This window comes from Drosophila tropicalis, unplaced genomic scaffold (genome assembly GCF_018151085.1).
Source record: "Drosophila tropicalis isolate 14030-0801.00 unplaced genomic scaffold, ASM1815108v1 contig_878, whole genome shotgun sequence".
NCBI classification, from domain to species: Eukaryota; Metazoa; Arthropoda; class Insecta; order Diptera; family Drosophilidae; genus Drosophila; species Drosophila tropicalis.
Genome location: NW_027173374.1, coordinates 35556 through 54487, shown reverse-complemented (window position 1 = coordinate 54487; position 18932 = coordinate 35556). Strand labels below are relative to the sequence as shown.

Sequence of the window (18932 nt, the reverse complement as noted above, 5' to 3'; positions counted from 1 at the left end):
ATCGGCATACATCGTACATGCAAGTGTGTATCGCCTGTTACCAATTTCACATTCTAAAAAAGAAAAACAACAACACAAAACTTACCACAAAAATGTACAATAATTCATAAGCCGCCAGGCAATGCATTTCTTGTTCACTCCGTCATGCCCCAGCCACTGGGAAGCAGCAGCAGCAGAAGGAGAATCGTGTTGCCGAATGCCCAATTTGGCAACAATTTCACTGTCAACCGGAAGGCAGTCGGCTTTGGTTGTAGCTGTTATGGCTGAGACTACGACTCGGGGTTAGTCAAAGCCAAGTGGATGCCTGCAAGGGCGTTGTGCACAGAATGTCGAACAAAATGAAAACGAGTTTGGGCCAAAAAGCAGGTCAGCAGAACGTAGACGGACTGCAATTACTACCAGCATCACAGGGCCGAATTCAGAATGATGAAGGGTTGCTAAATAAAATAATAAAATAAAACTTATCTATTTTAACCTACAATTTTCGCTGCGTATATTGTATCGAATATTGTAGGGATATTCAGTTTTCCATCTGTTGTAGCGGCCCTGCCAAAGACCAATCGTCGGCCTTGTCTCAACAGAATTGCGCCGAACAGAGTCGAGACGAGTTGAGTTGAGCTAAGCTTTCCAAACTTAAAAAAGAAAGAAGAAATAATAATAGCTACCTACTACAACTTGACTAATAATATTATTAAGCATTTGCATTATTCTTGTTGCTGCCAGCTTTTTTTCCACCTGAGCAAGTTTTCCCACACTCAAGAGGCACGCATCAAATTTATAATTGGTGGAAGCACGAGTTTTGTTTCATTTTGTTTTCATAATTAATTGAAAGTTAATTGACCACTGCAAAGCTGTGAAACAGTTTGGTCACTCAAGCGTTTGATTTGCAGTTGTCTGTCCCCCCCAGACTATTGTCTTACTATCTTGTCTTCTGCTGGCCAATTCAATGAAGTATTGCTATGTTGTTTACAATTCAATCGATTGCAACGACAATCGCCAATAATTAGCGATGGGTAATTGGTTCGAACGGTCTTTGAGTGGTTGTAATGCATCGTCGGTTATGTGCATATTGCGTGAATCATTTGATGACCAACTAATGAATTTGTGATTAAAATAGCTTCCCCTTCAGAGAAACAGGTAAAATTTGCTAGAAATTTATTAAAATTGAATTTAAATATATGAGTGACAATTAAACATATAATGAAATGAAATGCAAACGTAAGTACTTCTGAAAAATCTCATAAAATACGTAACCCTCTTTAAATGAAAGCGAATAAATTGAATGTCAAAGCATTAAAATGTACTGGGCCACTCGAATCGTCCATTCTGCTGAGAGATTTACGTCAGCGCACCAATTCTTTAACCGAAGCCGATTTTTAAAATGCATTTAAATGCAACAGAGCCGACTTAATTCTCTTTCCTCTAAGAATCTCAAGCCATAGAAAAATAAACTAGACATCACTAGGCTTCATGTGAGTTTCTCACAAGCATTTTTTTTTTAGCGAGCACTTAAACATAAATATACATAGATATATAAATATAAAATTGTCATTGGCAAAACATGAATTCGACATGGAAAAAACAATAGCGCAATTGATAACACAGACTTTTTATGAACTCAACACTGTCAACATCTATGTAGAGCTCAAAAACTTCATTCACGCATATTTTCGTAATATTTTCTTTGGAGCACGGATCCAAATCTTCTCTATTAATTACTGCCCATTTATCGGTATTTAGACCAGGGTTTTGTTTTTCGAGTTGGTCAAAAATAAGTTTCAAGCAGCTTTCAACTTTGGGGAACACGACTCGAGCTTGCGATAGGTGTAAAAATACATGAAGAGGTACAGCCAGATATCCATCTAACCCACAGATGACGTTCATCACCCATTCCATAGTGTGTTCATCAGCTGCAGCAATGTATAGCCTTCCATTGTGCTCTAGAACAGGAGTTTTCATATTGAACTCTAGAGTGCTGACTTTCCTGTAGTTTTCAAAGCTTAAAGAAAAATCTTTTAATAAACGGCAAAAATTTTTGTTATTGCAGTCAGCCGACGATATGACTACAATAAATCTTCTATATTCCGGAAGAATATTAACAAATGGCGCAGTACCGTTATTTAGTTCTTTTGATATATCCTCCACTTCTTCTTCACTGTAAGCCTGAGACTTAACATTGCATTGGCCCATTCCGCAGGCATCTTCCATAGACTCGGATGATGTGTTTTGCGAGCTTTCATTGGTGGAGCTCAATGTCATATTAAATCTAATATTCCAAAACAGAATGTATTCATCCAGTTTTTCCCCATATTTTTACACTTACCTTTTGCTCTCCAAATCATTATCCTGGGGCATACGAGATTTTTCCAGCGATTTGTTGCTAGAGTCGGAATCCTCCTCAAGTCCTGATGAGCTGCTGCTGGTCGGCGATACCTCTTGGCCTTTTTCTAGTACAACCAGCCGGCCTACATAATTATTGCCGCTGTATATTGATATAATTGGTCGACTGGTGCTGGATTCATTATGGTTAATGACCGCCATATCCACCACAAGGTCGGCGTCTGCGACATTTCCATCTGTCGTCATCAAGTCACATTGTCCACTAGGAATATCCAAGCGTCTTTCTAGTTTTTTTTTTTAAATTATGCACACTTTCGTAGTTTGAAATGTTGAATTGAACTTTCTACTTAAACAGAAAGAGGCCATTTTTAAATATAAGAAACTTTATTTATGTCCTTTCGATTACTTACTCTCATCAATTTTCTTTGAATTATAACCAACATTTTTAAGAATTGTTTAAGCCGACTGAATATTAGGAATATTGTGAACTGTATTCTGTGAGCACACGATGTTGAATGATTCAAGTACTGTGCCCACTTGGCAGGTCGAATTTTAGCCAAATCCCTAGCATTCTTGGATCTTAAAATTTTAAAATTATTGTTGTCGTAGATAGATTCGAAAATGAACGAGCTAGACAGTAGACAAGTGAAAAGCTTTCACATACTTTCGTCAAGTTAACTTAGAGTTTGTGTCTTAACTCTTTCATTTCGCGGTTGCATTATATACAACTGCCGTAAAATATGCAACAATAAACTTGACAGCAAAGCAAAGTAAAGTTGTATCTTTTGCCTTAAGCAAAACCATTTGAACATACAAACGTAACAATGACAAAAGTCAGCACGATTTTAAGAAAAGAAAAGTTACTGAAAATTGGTCGAATGTAGTGAATCTGCTACAGCATGGAAAACCGAAAATCGTTTTGCGGTCTAATAAACGGCGCCAAGAGAGAATTCGCCTACAAAGTATAAGTATTTTTTTTACATAAAGGCTATGTCGACTAGGAAATTCATCTTTGACGGTCACGCACGTTCGCTCTGCTTTGCCACTTATTGCATTTGTTTCAGGTCTGTGTGGATGCTGAACAATTAAATGCATTAGCTTAGAACGAGCTGCTGGTTTTAAAATAAAATTGCAGCTTTTTCAAGGTGGGGGCTATGGCTATTGTTGCGGCTGCTGCTCCGAAATATGTACGTTTGTATGTTGATGTATGTATATGTATGTGTTGTGATGTACATACAATTGGTTGCTTTCATTGCTTTCACGAAAGCGCAGCTCTACTGGCCAGCCGTCTCACTAATTGGCGTGATATTTAGACTAAAACAAAGAGATGTTTTTCAATTTTTCAGCAGGCACTTGACATGCAGCCATGCCAGGCGCAATTAACCATCAAGAAACTTGGCTGTGCGGTATATAATGCCTAAGATGCAACTGCCAGCACTCAGTCGATTATCAAAAGTGCAGCCACAGTGCCAGTATCCGCCCAGCCGTAGTTTCATTCAATTTTTTGGCCACTGCATGCCATTCAGGATAGCCGTAGGAATCACTTGTCGTTCATCCAACCGTTCGATCGAATCCCACCAGCCCAGATATGATTAAATACGTGTGGCATGTGGCAGCTCTGATGATTGTTTTCTGTTGGCTGTCAAGTGCGCGTAGTGCCAGTTATCAGCAACAGCAATTGAATGGCCTGGTCATGGATCAGAAGCCTCAACAGCAACAGAATCGGATACAGCAGGCATCGAGTGGCACTAGTGCGGTCAGTTTTTGGAAAGATATGTCGCTGGTTTATCGCATATATCAGCAATGTACTGGGGAAAATATGTCCGTTTGTCTAAAGGTGAAACTACTGACTGGCCTGGAAAAGGCTTTCCGCTCGGCAAAGTCCTTGACACTCTTCGAGGGTGTTCAGTTTGTGAGCAGCAGTCCGGACAATCAGCAGCGTTCCAAGCTGCCATCGATTAGTGAGCAGGACATTGAGGCTGTTCTGCCGCGTGGAGTAGATGCCAAGGAGCAGGTTCTGAATAGCATGATTATGAAGCGTGTTGGCAACTTTCTGCAAGATCATACTCTACAGGTATGACAGATCAAGCTACAGTTAAAAGATTATTAATATTTACTCTTTAATTCGCAGATTAAATTCCCTGATCTCCGCGACGCGGATAGCAACTCTGTAGAGGGCCGTAAAAAGAAGGATAAAAAGGGCAGTGGAGCATATATAATGATTCCCTTGCTGCTTGGGGGCACATTTGTGCCAATTGCCTATGGAGCCTTGGCTATGCTGGCCGGTAAGGCCCTGATTGTCTCTAAATTGGCGCTGGTATTGGCATCCATAATTGGCATCAAGAAACTCTTGAGCGGCGGCGGCGGAGGCAAGGAATCCTCTCATGAAGTTGTGGTCTCCTCTGGCGGGCATTCGGGCTGGGGTCGGGACTTTGATATGGCCTACAGTGGCTGGAAGCCGGCAAAGGATTCGGCAGGCAGCGGCAAAAGCATGTAGACCCACCAAGCGAAACACCTCCTCTTGACCCTGCATAGTGTTCCAATGATGATTCCAGCCGAGCCTGCATTTGCATTTGGAGACGACAAAGAGAAGAAGCCAACCAAAGAACCGATTGCCGCATAAGCTGTCTGACTTGAATGTCTAGATTAATTTGCCTAATCGATAAATTATAACATAATAACAAACTAAATGTGTGTGTTAGGTTTAAGTAAGCGCTAAATTAAATATAGTTAATTCTGCTTTAAATCACAAATATTTTCAATATCCTACGAGCTAGCAAAGGCGAGATTTCAAAAATTTTAAGCACCAAGGACCTTGTATGAAACATATTTTATTCTCCAAAAACTGTAACACTAACCACGCCTCTAGCCCAAACAAAAAGCAGTACAGAGATAGAGAGAGAGAGAGAGAGACACGACAATTGAATTTATGATAACAATAACAATTTCAAAAAGCGCTTACGTGCGTGCTAAAAATGGTAGTTGACGCTGTAGCTGCTTCGCTTTCTACTAAACATATATATGAGTATATATGTATACATATATACACATATACGTATGAATCTGACAAAGTCCAGTGCAATATTCATAGATAAACCGAACTGCTCTTGCTTGCAGCATTGTTGCTGTTGCTTTCTTTGGTATGCGACAATTTCACTTTTGAGTCGCTGTACAAAATATTAATTAGTTGCCCGTCAATTATAGAACATTGAACTTATCGTTAAGGGAAGCTTTTTAGTATCCACATACATATATTGATCAACATTCTAACCCAATTCGATTTAATAGAAGGCGCCCTTTACACATTTTGGTATTTGGGGGTGGTGGGACAACTTAATTGCAAATACTGATGTCATCGCTGAAATATCAGTGGAACTAACTTACTCTTGGTAAGACCTTTACGCAGCACTTTCATTAATTGAAAATTACTCAAGCACATCACGGGCGGCTTGTTAACATGACGGACCTGAGATAGAGCTGCTAGCCGGAATTCAGAGTCGAGGGGGCGAATGCCAGCCATGCGGAATGAAAGTGAAACTTTCAAAAGGTGTCACTTTGGTAAGATGCCACTGTGGAAAAGGGTTGGGCAGCCAGGCGACGAAATTGTTGGGTTGGGATGATGACCAATCGGAGAGGGGGAGAGAGGGAGGAAGAGAGATGCTTTAAGTAATAATCATTTTGCTCAACTGCCAAAAATATTTCGCACAAATAATATTCAGGTCAGCACTGAAGGTTTGCTCAATTAGCAACTTTACGCATATGCGGGCAGTGCCAAGGGGCATAGAAGGTAATAGTATTTAGAGAAATTACTGAAGCAATGGCTAAACGAAAGATATTTGCAAAATTATGTGTAAGCAAAGCAATTTCTTTTTTCTTTCTTGAATATAGCATAAGAAAAAACATAATCAATGGTTAGTTTTTCGTTTGTCTTCTACAATTACTTTTAATTTCACTTTCATTAAAAAAAGCATGCCCTTTGCCCATTTCTCGTGACAATACAATTAACCAGAGTTGAATGCTAAAAACACATTCCCATCACGCATCCATCTGAGGCCACGTGGAGGTGATTTGCATAGTTATTGTTTCCGACAAGCCGTTGATTCGAGTCTTTTGCATCTGTTTGGTTTGGTGGCCATGCAAATCTGTCGCTTTCTTCTTTTGGGGCAATTGTCTAATGTGTAAATTACAGAGACGAGAGCAGCAACAGACGCAAAAGACGTGTGGCAATTTAAAGCCAATGAAATACTTTTCCACTGTATCTGTATCTGCGTGTCCGACTGTATCCAAGCAGCAAGCCATGTGCAACTGGTGGCGATTGGCATACAAAACTGCAGATACACACACCGACTTATCGTGTGTATGTGTGCAAGATGTGAGGCAAAAACAAACACATAAATAAAGAGCAAAATTAAAGTGAAATTTTTTTTCATCTTGTATTTTATTTTATTTTCCATACCGCCTGCAAACTAGTTAATTTTCTATTTTACTCCAATTTGAGATACGATGGCCGCGCACTTGTTGTGGTTGCTTTCGACCAATATACACATACAGCAAAATACATAAGTGGTGCTGCTAGTGTGGATGGTGTGGTTGGTGCTGGTTCAATTGATAATTCCCCTCTCCACATTAGCCACCACCTGTCCCTCTGCGGTGTTGCCACCCACCTTCCCCCCGATACCACAAAGTCACGTGTCTGCAATTTCAAATGGAGTAGCACTTTCTGCTGAGATTAACATTGAAAAGCATTGAAAGTATGCCATGATGTTAACAGAAAAAGAAAAATAAGCTATTTGCCTAAAAGTGCCATCATATAGGTTTTTAAGCTGTCAAATGAATGCCAATAATATCGAAATAAATTGCCCAGCTAAGCCCAAAACAATTAATGGCTCTTACCTTCTCCCCTTAACACATTGTTAGCATGTGTGTGTCAAATCTGTGTGTGTCTGTATGACAGTGTGTGTGGCACATAGTTGTTAACCGTTGGTTAAGTGTGTTGACAAACAACAACAAGTTAACGGCTCTGCCAACGACAACGACAACGGCAACTGCGACGCATACGCACCGTCGACCGGCCTCTGTCGGGAGGTTTCGGTCTTTTGCTCTTGGCCAGGTTGGTTGCAACCGATGCGCCTCCTCTTAACGTCTTCTTCGGGTTGTTTATTTAAATTCTAAGCTCGGCTACTGTTTCAATTCTGGTGGGGGGATTGGTGGGAGAGTGCGAACAACTCGCATCGTGTCGCATCGTCAATGCCGATGACTTTTTTTTTAATTTTATTTTGTCCAACGTTTCTGTTTCTGTTTGCGTCGTCGCTGCTGCTTCTGCTGCTGTCGTTGCTCTGCTGGCGGGGAATAAAACTCGATCCGCGGGAGTCTTCTATTCACAGTTTACCGGTTGCCTTCTGACCGAAAGATCGAACAAGCCAATCGAGCGCAGTGCCACTCAATCAAGTGAAACATATCAAACCAAAAGCACTCTTAGCTAGTGCAAACATCTAAAAGGATAATATACCACCACTCGCATCTCTCTGTTGTGTCATTAGTGTTTGTGCAAAAACAAAGAAAAATTACAATCATGTTGAAATTTGTGTGTCTTTTCGCGTTGATTGCCTCAACGGCGGCAGCTGCCTCCGAGGCCGACAGTCTATTAACGAGTGCCCTCAAAATGGTCAAGGATTGCGGCGACCGTTCGATGGTGTTGTGCATGAAGGTAAATGCCCCCATCTCTCTCTCTTTCTCTCTGCCATTCCTGATGTCACATGATAATATTTAAACAGGAACGTGCCCTGCACTACTTTGATACGGAAAACGGAGATGTGAGGCTAACAGAGGGCATTGCCTTGGTGAAAACCGATGATATTCCTGTAGGCCGATCTCTCAATGATGTCCAGCTGCCCGAAGAGGTGGAAGCCCGTGAATCTGAGGTCGATTCTTTGCTGGTGGAGCGTGTTGCTCGCTTCTTTGGCACACACACATTGCAATTCAAGGTCCCCAAGGACTCCATCCAGGATATGCAACGTGCTTTGGAGGAGTGTAAGTTGAACGGGGTGATAGGAGCAAATATACATACATGCATACAGATAGAAACATAGAGTAGCACATAGCACTTTGTGGTCCCACATAAATTATAGCCAGCTGCCGATCTGGTTTGCTAGCATATTGCCAATTTGGGTTAGTAATGTATTTACCAGTTCAAGATGCCGCACTTAAATCCTGTTTTCACTGTTAAATTCTCGCGTCACATACATCGAGGTCAGGCAGAGTTGGTTTTCAATTCAGATTCCCAGGCATCTCCTAGCGGTGCATTGACAGTGTCCATGTCCAAGTGGCAAACTTGTTGCGGCCGTTGTTAGCTGCTGTTATTAATTGCCTTTTAGTTAGCCAGTTAGCTAGTTAGCTAGGCTTACTTTCTTTTTGCTGTCTTTAGCCACAGTTTCCGATTTCTAAACGCTGACCATAGAAAGCTGTCGATCCTGTTCACTTATTAATTATTTGTGCTCCAATTGCTAATGAGCGGACAGTGGACAGCAAACTCTCCGACGATGGATCAAGCTGTAATCAAGCGAAAGTCATACATGCAAATGCATGTATCCCCTCCCTCCATTCCCCCTTAAGCCTGTTATTGATCAATCTATTTATCTATCCATCTATCTATCTAGCTCGCGGCAAGAAGAAGGAGAAGAAGAAGATATTTGATGCCACTGTTGATGCTTTTCAAACTGAAAATGGCCGCTCTGCTGCCTCTGGCTATTGGCTTCTTGGCACTGATCTCATTCAAGGCTTTGGTCATCGGCAAGATTGCTCTGCTACTCTCGGGCATCATTGGATTGAAGAAGCTGTTGGAATCAAAGAAAGAGAACTACGAGGTTGTAGCGCATCCGCACTATGAACACGAGCATAGCTACGGTCGATCACTGCAAGGCGGTGAGGCTCAGAATCTGGCCTATGCGGCGTATAAGCAATAAGCATCCAAAGCAAAAAAAAATTCAGTGCAATACAAAAAGCAACGAAAACAAATGAACAAAATCGGGAATACGTATGAGAACGAGGACATGAACGAGGAGAGGAGCAAAAGTTCGTTGCTCATTTAATTTATATTTATTTATTTAACTTATTTGTGTAGAATAATGTCATGGGAAAATTCTACGTAAGGCGCCATTCATCAAACATTAATAACATCAAGAAAAATAGCAACAGCAAAAGAGAAAGAAAACAAAGACAAAAAATCCATAGCTATTAAGTTCAATTGGCAGATGGGCGATCAAAAAGAGCTGCAGCTGGGCGTGGTATCAAATGGGCTGATAACAAATCAATCTAGTTCTGGGCATTTCTTTCACAAACTTAATTTAATTTTAAACAACTCAAGTGACTGCATTTTGTATAAATATACTCAGAGCTTTACTATATACTATTTTTAAAACTTAACGCTTAACTACTACTCAACTAAACTAACAACTAAACTAAACTAATTTAAACTGTTAAAACTTTGTATGAACTGCTGCTGCTGCTATTATGTGCTTGGGGCCCCCACAGAGAACAGCCCAACATGCCAGCCACCCCAGCAGCTAAGCCACACTACCAAGCAGGCCAGCCATTAATCCCCATCAGCCCTAAGAAAAGCCCCAACAAAACTTGCAAATGAAATTTACTTTATCAAAAGAGAAATAAAAACTGTCGCATTAATTTGTAACCAATGCTTCGTGTAGTCTTATTTACCATTAAAAAAATTATAAAAAAGAGATTGCGCATACGCAACGTATGCAGCATTTTAAAGCGAAATGAAATGCTTTCACTCGCTGAATAAAAATACTTACCAACTAAGGCGAACGGGGCCAGCGATATCAATTGCATGTGCGACACACAAAATCACAGGCACATCCACATCCACATCGACAGACAGATCAGAGACGCCACAGGCACAGAACACAAAATTTCACTTGAGGCACTGAGGCGTAGAGGCCGGGCTGCATCTGTGTAAAGTTTTTCATCTTACCTGGTCAGTGGAACTTCCTTACTTACCGTCATTTGTTGTAGACCAAGCTTTTTCTTTCTTTGATTCATTGTACGCCCCCTTGTCCATACAGAGAGAGAGAGAAAGATATCCAATGTCGCTCCAAAAAGGCCATCTAATGAAAGTCTCTTCTTTGGCTGCGACCTGGTTTCAGCATTCAAAGTGCAGCACGTACGACCAGCTAAGCCTCTCCTTGGGTGTGTGTATGGTGTTCGTATCAGCAATGCAATGGCAATGTCAATGGCATGGACATGGAGCACGCCCCAAGCTTGAATTTATGGCCGTTGGCTTTTTGGCATATAAATGGCGAGAGACGCCAAAAGGTCTTCTTGCAAACATCCCGCACATGCATACTTACCATCTTTCTTTTTTTTTTTTTTTTTAATTTTGTTTTTGTTTTGGTTTTTTGTTAAACTATTTGTAAACAATTTTTGCCCGAACTGGCCACGCCACAGTTGCACCTGGCTATGAATTTCAAGTATTGGCGGTGAAAGTGTTTATTAATACAATTTCTTTTCTTTTTTTACTTGTTAACGAAAAATATGTACTTTTTGGTGTTGTTTGTGTAAACTGCTTTTGGAAATGTATTGCTACAAGTGACACGTTTGAATTTACTAAAGATATCTAGAGAGATAAAAAGGAAATTTTACGCCTAGCCTCCTCGACTCAATAAACTTTAACTGAAAATTTATAACACTTTTCAATACCTTTAGCATGTCACGAAAACTTTTCAAGACCACAAAGATTAAACCTTAAATACCATTGACAAATAAACAACAAGAAAACTCTCTTTCACCCTCACTCAACTGGCACAAAAACTGGATGGGTTTGAAGTTAGTTTGGTGTGCCGTGGTTTTTCAGCAACAGAGTTTCTATTCCCCTTCTTCTACGCGGCTAATGTTGCATTTCATTAGTTAAATAAGAAAACTTTTGACGTTAGAAAGGTCTATTAAGGGTGTTAAAGTGGCAGACGAGTTCGTCTAACAGATTTTAAATAAATTCCACCCTCATGCCAGCCTCCAAGCGAAATACTTTTTGTTGTTCTTCTAAAGACGTGTTCAAGTTTGTTGGATGGCAACACCAAACTTGGCTTTTAGTTAAAACTGGCGCCGCCTAAAAGTAGGCAAGTTTATTTGGTGTCTGCACAATGGGCAAAAATCTTTATATACATAGCTTTTATTTTGCACAGATTGTCAAAGGCAAATAATTTAGATTCGCCGTAAGACTTTAACATAGAGAAAATTTGAAGAATTGAAAAGTTTCGTAAATATTTTTTTTTTGTATTTTCTTGTGTGGAACATAAACAAACAAATTTAGGCATTTTTGTTTTTTTGCATTTGTATATATGGAAAACCCATAGCAATAATACTTTTTCTACAGCACAATTAATAATAAGATTTACAATTAGCGTGCAAATTTTTCATTCTGTACTTAGTGTTAAAAAAAAAAAAAAACATAATTTACCCCACAGTGGTCTCAAGGTTTCACATTTAATGACTTGCTTATTCCCTTGCTAAGTGGGAAACTAATGAACTGGATAAACTATTTTCAGTTAGTTGAACGAATATTTAATGAACAATTGTACAGCATTCAGCTTTATTTGCAACATATTAACATTTTATACAGAATATTTAAACAAGATTATGAACTTATTTAAATAATTCTTGAGTTTCTTCAATTTTATTCAAATCTAAACCTAAAATTTAAAGATTGCAAGAGGTATTTAAGTAAATTCATTAGCTCTCAGTCTAAAATAAAAACTTAAAGCATAAGCAAACAACTTAAGATATTTCTTAAAGAGTATACCAAACTTTAAGCATTAAACATTAACAACGATTTTGTGTTTTGTTTTGTTTGTTTCACTTGTTTTTGTATTTTAATGCAGCAATTTCATAGTTTTCAGTGTGTAAACGATGGAACATTTCTGGTAATGCTTATAAACGTTTGCCGTTTATTTAAATAGACAGGCATTAGCAATTGTAATTTGTGGAGGTCCAAGCTCAGACTGAGTGCCGTCCATTTCATAATTTCTGGGGAATAACAATAAGACATTACATAATATTCAAGAGAGAAAGAGTGAAAGAGATAGAGGTAGAAATGTGCGAAATATTGGCCAAAATTCAGACACCAAGTGCCGGGTTATGAGACGTGTGCACTGACCATGACCATGGCGGGGTCTTCAGTTCGTTACAATGCGTCCAAATGCCAGAAGCGCGGGAGGCTTGAATCGCTTTGGCGTTGATGTACTACAATTTCCGTTATTGGGCCATGGCGTCGGCCCAACTGGTCGACGCTTTTCATGTGCAAAATGTGAATGAAAATCTAAATGAATGTTACATTTTGAGCGAAAATTGAGTTTGTTGTTATATAACAAGATAGTCTCTCGGCCTTAGCTCTATATAACTAGATGGTCACCCGGCCAACGAGTTTAGTTAGAGTGAATCATGTCGCCGCTAAATACCGCATTGTTGTTCCTGGCATTTGTGAATATAAAAGCCATTACAGGCTCGGATCTATACCAAGTAAGCTCGGAGGAGCTAAAACATTTTAAACAATGCGTACGTGGAGCCCAACGTCCAAAATTCAGTGAATGCCTGGGACGGTCTGCTTTAAGTTTCATACAACGCTTCGATGAGCGCGAGAATGTGAGTTTTGTTGATGATTTTGTGGCCGTGAGAAGTGAAATGGCAGCGGGCAGGTCGTTGGCCAATGTGCTGGACACTGATCCGGTGGATTTCCGTGGTATATTGGAGAATGCCGGAGCAGTGATGGGTCAACGTAGCCTGGAATGGCATATGGATGGAATTTATCCCGGTTTAATGTTCAAAATAGGACCCACTGCCGATGCCAATAGTGTGGCTGAATTTGTGCTAGCAGATGGAGGGGCACAGGATGAGCGACAATTTGGATTCGAGGATCCCACGGCAGGTACGATTATCATCTTTATTTATGTGTTTGAAATGTAACTTCCCATCCTTGCAGGTCGTCTACTGGCTAAACAATATATGTTACCATTTCTGTTGGGCCTAAAGTTTAATTTGGTTGCCTTGGTGCCACTGCTTTTTGCTGGCATATGTTTGCTGCTCAAGAAATCCCTTTTCCTGGTTAAACTGGCTGTCTATGTCAGTAGTTTTTTGGGTCTCGGTGGAATCCTAGGATCGGCAGGATTTGGCGGCGGTGGATTTGGTGGAGGGGGCAGCTTTGGCGGTTTCAGCGGTGCCAACTTTGGCGGGGCTTTCGGTGGACATCGACCTTTTGGACATTTTCCAGGCAAAACTACTGTCTATGGTCATGGCGATGAGGTGCATCATCAGTACGACGTTCATGAGCCAACTCCACCATATAAACGCAGTGAGCGTAAAGTTCGCTTTGATCAACCACGAGAGGCATCGCAGCCTTCTCCCATGTCTACCAAGCGTCCTTTTGAAGATCGCTTCTATGATTATGAAAACCAACGCAGACAAACAAACAAATTACTCGCTGAAGTGGAGGACACTGCTGGCTCTGCAGAGAGTCTGATGCGAAACTTCCAGAGCTCCAGCAGCAGTTTACCCAGCGGAATGAATGGCTGGCAAGTTGTGGATGTCAGATCACTTTAGTTTAAAATTAAAATATAGTTCTACTTAAGTTATAATTAGTCAAAGTTTGGCAAACGTTTTGAGCGCTTTCCAAAAACTGAAAGTTTACTTATGCAAAACTTTTTGTGGCTGAACTCTAAGTTCAGCGGACCGCAGATAGACCGAAAAATAGACAAAGTTTTCTTATTTGATTCCTATCAAGAGCGCCTGAGAGTGTCGCGCTTTGACAAACATGTTAATTATTAGCCCAAAATCAAATGCATATTCCCCCATTATGGGGTAGCCCTTATAAATACTGAGCTCAAAAAGTGTGTGGGGTTTATTTGAAGTTTATAGTTCGTTGCGTGTGTTTGGCTGTGTGTGTTCCCCCGGAGAATATGTGGCGTCGTATGTTGTTCTTGCAGTGCGCCGTGCTGGGTAGCAATGCCTTGGTGTATAGTACTTCCAGTCCTTCTGCTGCCACCGCCTCCAAATGGAGTCCCCACAGTCTGGGCAGACTTATTGCCCACTGTCTGGGTGGCTTGGAGGTGTGGAAGTGTTTGGGATTCGAGAGTGAACGTCTATTGGAAGCTGCAGTGCGCGACAATAGTACATGGCATGTTAATGACTATTTGAGTTTTGAGGCTCTGGCAAAAGGTAATGACAGCGAAAGCAGAGCTCGCAGTGAAACAGGACTGGCTGGTAAATTGCTGCAATTGTTCCAGGGACGAGCATTGCATCTACAAATGCCCAGACAATTGAGCATTTCCAATGCCATTGATGACTTTGGCAGTGAACTGGGCCTCGATCAAGGTACGAACGCTTTCATCATAGATGATAAAGTCGATAGAATTATAGCAGGATTGGGTAGTTTTGTGCATGCAACCGACATCGATACAGATAAAGATAAAGATAAGAAAAAGAAGAAGAAGAAAAAGAAGAAAAAGAAAGATAAAGATAAAAAGAAGAAAAAGAAAGATAAAGATAAAAAGAAGAAGAAAAAAGACAAGAATAAAAAGAAAAGTAAAAACTGTTCCAAAAAAACAGGTCGCAAGAAGAAGGACAAAGATAAGCACATGGCCATGATGGGCGGCATGATCATGATGGCCACACTCGCACAAATGTTCCTTGGCAAGGTGATACTGATAGCTGGATCCGCATTCATCATGGCCAAAATAGCCCTCGTCATATCGTTGCTGGTGAGTAAAGCCAAATTGAGATGATTTTGGCACCCATCGATAGGTTAGATCAAGTCATTGGCCCTACGTATCTCTTTCCAGGGTAGTCTAAAAAAGGGCACGACTGGTCACAGTGGTAGCTCCGATCACGTCATCATAGCGGGTGGACATAGCCACGAGAGCGGCTGGCATCGTAGCATGCCCACACATGGGCACAGTTCTGCCCAACAAATCGAACAAATCGAAGAGCCATCCCATGATCTGGATCGCGATCAGGCATACTATGCCTATGAGGCCGAACCCTTGGATCGTCGCCAATTCGCACAACTACAGCGCCCGCAAACTACAACACCAACAACTCATGGTTTTCTCTAGCTTTTTATGTATTTTGTGTGTTTTATTTATAATAACTATGATAACTAAACTTAAACTGGAGGGCTGTCCTGGACGACTATCCTTGATAATGTCGGCGGTTAGCCAAGAAGTGTAAATACAATTGCAGTTAGATTGAAGCTAAGCAAAATATATGATCTTTGGTTTTCCATTGCCTAGCCCATGATGTGTCCATGGGCTTATCGCGATACTTTGGTGGAAGTTGAGCCGGCGGCAGCCACACCACCAGATTGTGGCATCCAGGCCTGATAGGCCTTATCCTGCATCATCATTTCATCGTCTATGCTGCGATGATAGGAGCCACCATCATGGCCACCGCCACCACTGTCATACTCTCCTTGATGGCTGGACGAATAGGTGTGACTCTGCTGCACTTGCGGATGCTTAACAATTTCGTAGGTGGTCTTTTCGCCGCCATCGTGGCTAACAAGCTTCTTGAGCCCAATGATGGCGCTAATGATGAGAGCAATTTTGCCCACAATCAAAGCTTTGCCCGCCACAATGGCAATCGAGTGATAGGCCATCTTCAAAATGGCTGTTTTGAGCAGCACAGCCGCAATGAAGGGTCCCAGATACTTTTTGTCATCTTTCTTCTTCCGTCCATCCCCTGCACCATTTGCCACTAATTCACTGGGCATAAAATAACCCATTAGGGACTGCAACCAGTTCTGACTATTGCGCTCGCCATAAATCAGAAGACGAGGAAGATTCACCTGCAGTTGATGACTGTGCACAAATCCAAGGAAACGTTCCAGCAGCAAGGCATCGAGACTCTTACTAGACATATGCTCCAAATCACGATTATTCAATTGACTCTCGGATATGCTAGAGCGTCCGGTACGTGAATCCTGGGCGGCATTTTCCCGTCTTACCAGACTAACACCATCCACAATGCTGACTTGCTGCACTTTGAGGGCGCGACCCAACAGACGTGCCCCTTGTAGCTTGCAGCACCAGAAAACATCATCACTATCTGCACATTGGCCATAAATGTGGCGCACTGTTCTCAAGAGACCGCTCTCTCCGCTGCCACCAGTGAAACTGGAGTTTAGTTCAAGCGCCCAACTCGGACGATGGGCATAAATTGCAACCAGAAGCAGGGCCACGGGTAAACCCAGACGCGTGACCATTTTGCGAGTATCCTTTAAGCTATCCTTTTGTTCTCTAATCCTCTTTCGTCGCACTGCACTTTCTTTCGCTCTCACTAGGCGTTGATCTAACTGCAAACTCACTTGGCCAACTGATCTTGTGCGCCCGTTTGGCTAACAAATTTATACACTTTAGCTCGCCACAATTAGCCAGGCAGCCGTTGCATCTAGCTGAGGATGAAGCTAGTGAAGTTAAACCTGGTGGCTATTTAGAGCGTAATATGCATGATAAGTGCAGCTCCAGCTACAGCCGCATCTGAAGTCGACGCAAAGCTTCGTTGCAGATTTAGTGCAATTGCTAGCAAAGGCCGCCAGCCATCCAGCCAGCCAGCCAGAGCCTAGCCAATTTCTTTGCTTATTGCCGTAATTAGTAAATCTTTGCAATTATTTCAATTTTTTCCAAACAACTCTATGGCTCCAAGCTGGCTTAATGATATTTTCTACCAGCAGCAGCAACATTAAAACTCGACGCCCACTTTCATTCGGCAAACTTCGAAATCTTGGCGAGAGCTTAAAACTCAAGACAGCAGCTTCTTTATTTCTCACTTATTTTAATCTTATGCGAATTATTTTGTGGCTTTAATATAAGCACGCAAAGATAGAAAATGAAATTAAATGCCAAGTTGGTGAAATTTTATACAAAAGAAAAGATCAAATAGAAATAATTCTGGTCTTTGTTTCGTCAAAATTTTCATTGGTTTAATTTGACAATGACAAAACATTTGTTGTTTAGATTAAACCTACAATTTTAATCACTTGAATTTCTCTAAAACATTTTAATTACTTTCGTTACGAATGGAAACTGAAATAGTATGCAATTTTTTGCCCAATTGCTTTTTATCAATTTTAAAATGGGAATTTTGTGTGCATTCCATGAATACTCTTTAAACATAAGTCTATTGAAAATAAAGTTTTTACAGTTTAGGGGCAAAAAAAGTTAGCTTTTTGTTTGAATTTCTTCTTCTTTTTACTTCTAAAGTGTCATCAACGTTTTGTTTAATGACTTTACCGTGTTAATTACTTGCCAAAAAGTCATTATTATCCATTAAGTACAGGTCAATAAATATCATTTAAGGACATGGAGGTGACATCAGTTCAATGATGTGGCATCAGTTCTACAAAGTGGAGTAATTCTGTTTGATTTATGCACCTGAAGTGACCTCTTTTGCTTTGTGTGATTGAATTGAATAATGTAGATTAATTAAGGGAAATGTGATTAATTCTATTTGGCCGGAAATGCGTTTTCAACCACGTTCATCATCCAACAGGTTTCATAAATATTAAAGCATACTTTCAGACAGCACATGAAAATGAGCGAATAACACAATTTCATAGCCAACACTTTTCGTTCAGTGTAGAAGCAGCAACTTGGCGCAAAGCATGCATAATTAATGTTTGGCGCTTTTCATTTATGAAATATTAATAACAAAAGCATGGCTGGCGGTGAAACTAATGATGGGATTTACAAGCTTTATCTTGCCCCAGCATGCCATGGATATGGGATAACACGAAAAGGTGTAAAAGAAGAGTACACCGTATCTATAATTTATGTATTTTCTAGCGGGAAAGTGCACAAGAAAAAAAAAACCAAACGAAAATTTGCATGAAATTTTACAGCGTACATTGCCTTGTTCTATTTATGCATATATTTGAGACACGTAAAGGTAAACCACACATAGAAAAAGATGGGTGGATGGATAATCATTGTTAAATGGGATACTCGAACACTTGCTGCAGCATAATCTAGCGGCGATAATTTATGATAATGCACGTTTAGCTCACACGCAATGTTGTGCTTTTGAGCCAGGCCATCATCTAATGGGCGGCAGCGGCAACCAATTTGCAATAATTGGCATTTGTGTTAACATAAGGCAAATAAAAACAAAACGCTTTGGCAGTCGACCCCAAACGATCTGCCGATCGATGGCAATTGCGGCGCCTAGAAACGAAACGAAAGATTTAAGCAACGAACCTGACAAGATCAGCAAGCACATGAAAACTTTTACCCAGCGCGCAGGCGATTTATTCAGCCTTTGTTTTTCTTCTTTTATTTTCTTTTCTTTTCTTTTCGGGGGCTTTTCAACTCAATGAGGCAGAATACGTTATTCGTGTAGGTTGTGCACAGGCTTGGGAACATTTTCGCTTGATCATTTGTTCGTTGTTCGGCAGCAGCGGTAGTCATTGCGGTAGACAATTGCATAAAACAAGAAAACCGAAAAGGAAAAAAACTCAATTTTTTTTTTTTTGGCTAGCAATTTTTTTCACTTTCACTTTGACTGTTGACAACTATAGGTCCCTCCGCCAACAG

At 40.8% G+C, this 18932-nt stretch overlaps 5 protein-coding genes and 1 long non-coding RNA gene across 6 annotated transcripts; 3 read left to right on the top strand and 3 right to left on the bottom strand.

The window, feature by feature from the left end:
• Positions 1 to 1473: 1473 nt before the first annotated feature.
• On the bottom strand, positions 1474 to 2864 carry LOC137585383 (uncharacterized). The gene is made up of 3 exons (XM_068301142.1): positions 2751 to 2864; positions 2324 to 2683; positions 1474 to 2266 (listed from the first exon to the last, which is right to left on the bottom strand). Exons 2-3 carry the CDS (start codon positions 2584 to 2586, stop codon positions 1549 to 1551), a joined length of 981 nt encoding a protein of 326 aa, XP_068157243.1. The 5' UTR covers positions 2587 to 2683; positions 2751 to 2864; the 3' UTR covers positions 1474 to 1548.
• A 941-nt stretch (positions 2865 to 3805) lies between these two features.
• Osi8 (Osiris 8) lies at positions 3806 to 4973 on the top strand. Its single transcript, XM_068301108.1, has 2 exons — positions 3806 to 4414; positions 4472 to 4973. Exons 1-2 carry the CDS (start codon positions 3929 to 3931, stop codon positions 4835 to 4837), a joined length of 852 nt encoding a protein of 283 aa, XP_068157209.1. The 5' UTR covers positions 3806 to 3928; the 3' UTR covers positions 4838 to 4973.
• Positions 4974 to 7735: 2762 nt separating this feature from the next.
• Positions 7736 to 10009, top strand: Osi9 (DUF1676 domain-containing protein Osi9). The gene is given in 4 exon segments (XM_068300536.1): positions 7736 to 8047; positions 8115 to 8370; positions 8997 to 9025; positions 9027 to 10009. Coding segments are annotated over 4 exon segments (696 nt in total). The 5' UTR covers positions 7736 to 7912; the 3' UTR covers positions 9303 to 10009.
• Positions 9033 to 10918, bottom strand: LOC137584934 (uncharacterized). Its single transcript, XR_011033514.1, has 3 exons — positions 10357 to 10918; positions 10152 to 10307; positions 9033 to 9173 (listed from the first exon to the last, which is right to left on the bottom strand). It is a non-coding gene; the product is annotated as an uncharacterized lncRNA (long non-coding RNA).
• A 1874-nt stretch (positions 10919 to 12792) lies between these two features.
• LOC137585871 (uncharacterized) lies at positions 12793 to 15458 on the top strand. The gene is made up of 5 exons (XM_068301879.1): positions 12793 to 13276; positions 13331 to 13932; positions 14463 to 14718; positions 14953 to 15104; positions 15186 to 15458. Exons 1-5 carry the CDS (start codon positions 12793 to 12795, stop codon positions 15456 to 15458), a joined length of 1767 nt encoding a protein of 588 aa, XP_068157980.1.
• Positions 15459 to 15655: 197 nt separating this feature from the next.
• On the bottom strand, positions 15656 to 16606 carry Osi11 (Osiris 11). Its single transcript, XM_068301877.1, has one exon. It carries the CDS (start codon positions 16604 to 16606, stop codon positions 15656 to 15658), a length of 951 nt encoding a protein of 316 aa, XP_068157978.1.
• Positions 16607 to 18932: the final 2326 nt, after the last annotated feature.

What these genes read in the sequence shown, in the direction of transcription:
- Osi8 (XM_068301108.1), top strand. Translation starts at nt 3,929, where the DNA reads ATGATTAAATACGTGTGGCATGTGGCAGCTCTGATGATTGTTTTCTGT. An exon ending in TGCAAGATCATACTCTACAG is followed by an intron (nt 4,415 to 4,471) that starts GTATGACAGATC and finishes TTTAATTCGCAG; the next exon opens with ATTAAATTCCCTGATCTCCG.
- LOC137585383 (XM_068301142.1), bottom strand. Translation starts at nt 2,586, where the DNA reads ATGACGACAGATGGAAATGTCGCAGACGCCGACCTTGTGGTGGATATG. An exon ending in AATGATTTGGAGAGCAAAAG is followed by an intron (nt 2,267 to 2,323) that starts GTAAGTGTAAAA and finishes TTGGAATATTAG; the next exon opens with ATTTAATATGACATTGAGCT.
- Osi11 (XM_068301877.1), bottom strand. Translation starts at nt 16,606, where the DNA reads ATGGTCACGCGTCTGGGTTTACCCGTGGCCCTGCTTCTGGTTGCAATT.
- LOC137585871 (XM_068301879.1), top strand. Translation starts at nt 12,793, where the DNA reads ATGTCGCCGCTAAATACCGCATTGTTGTTCCTGGCATTTGTGAATATA. An exon ending in TGAACTGGGCCTCGATCAAG is followed by an intron (nt 14,719 to 14,952) that starts GTACGAACGCTT and finishes CCAAAAAAACAG; the next exon opens with GTCGCAAGAAGAAGGACAAA. An exon ending in CCCTCGTCATATCGTTGCTG is followed by an intron (nt 15,105 to 15,185) that starts GTGAGTAAAGCC and finishes ATCTCTTTCCAG; the next exon opens with GGTAGTCTAAAAAAGGGCAC.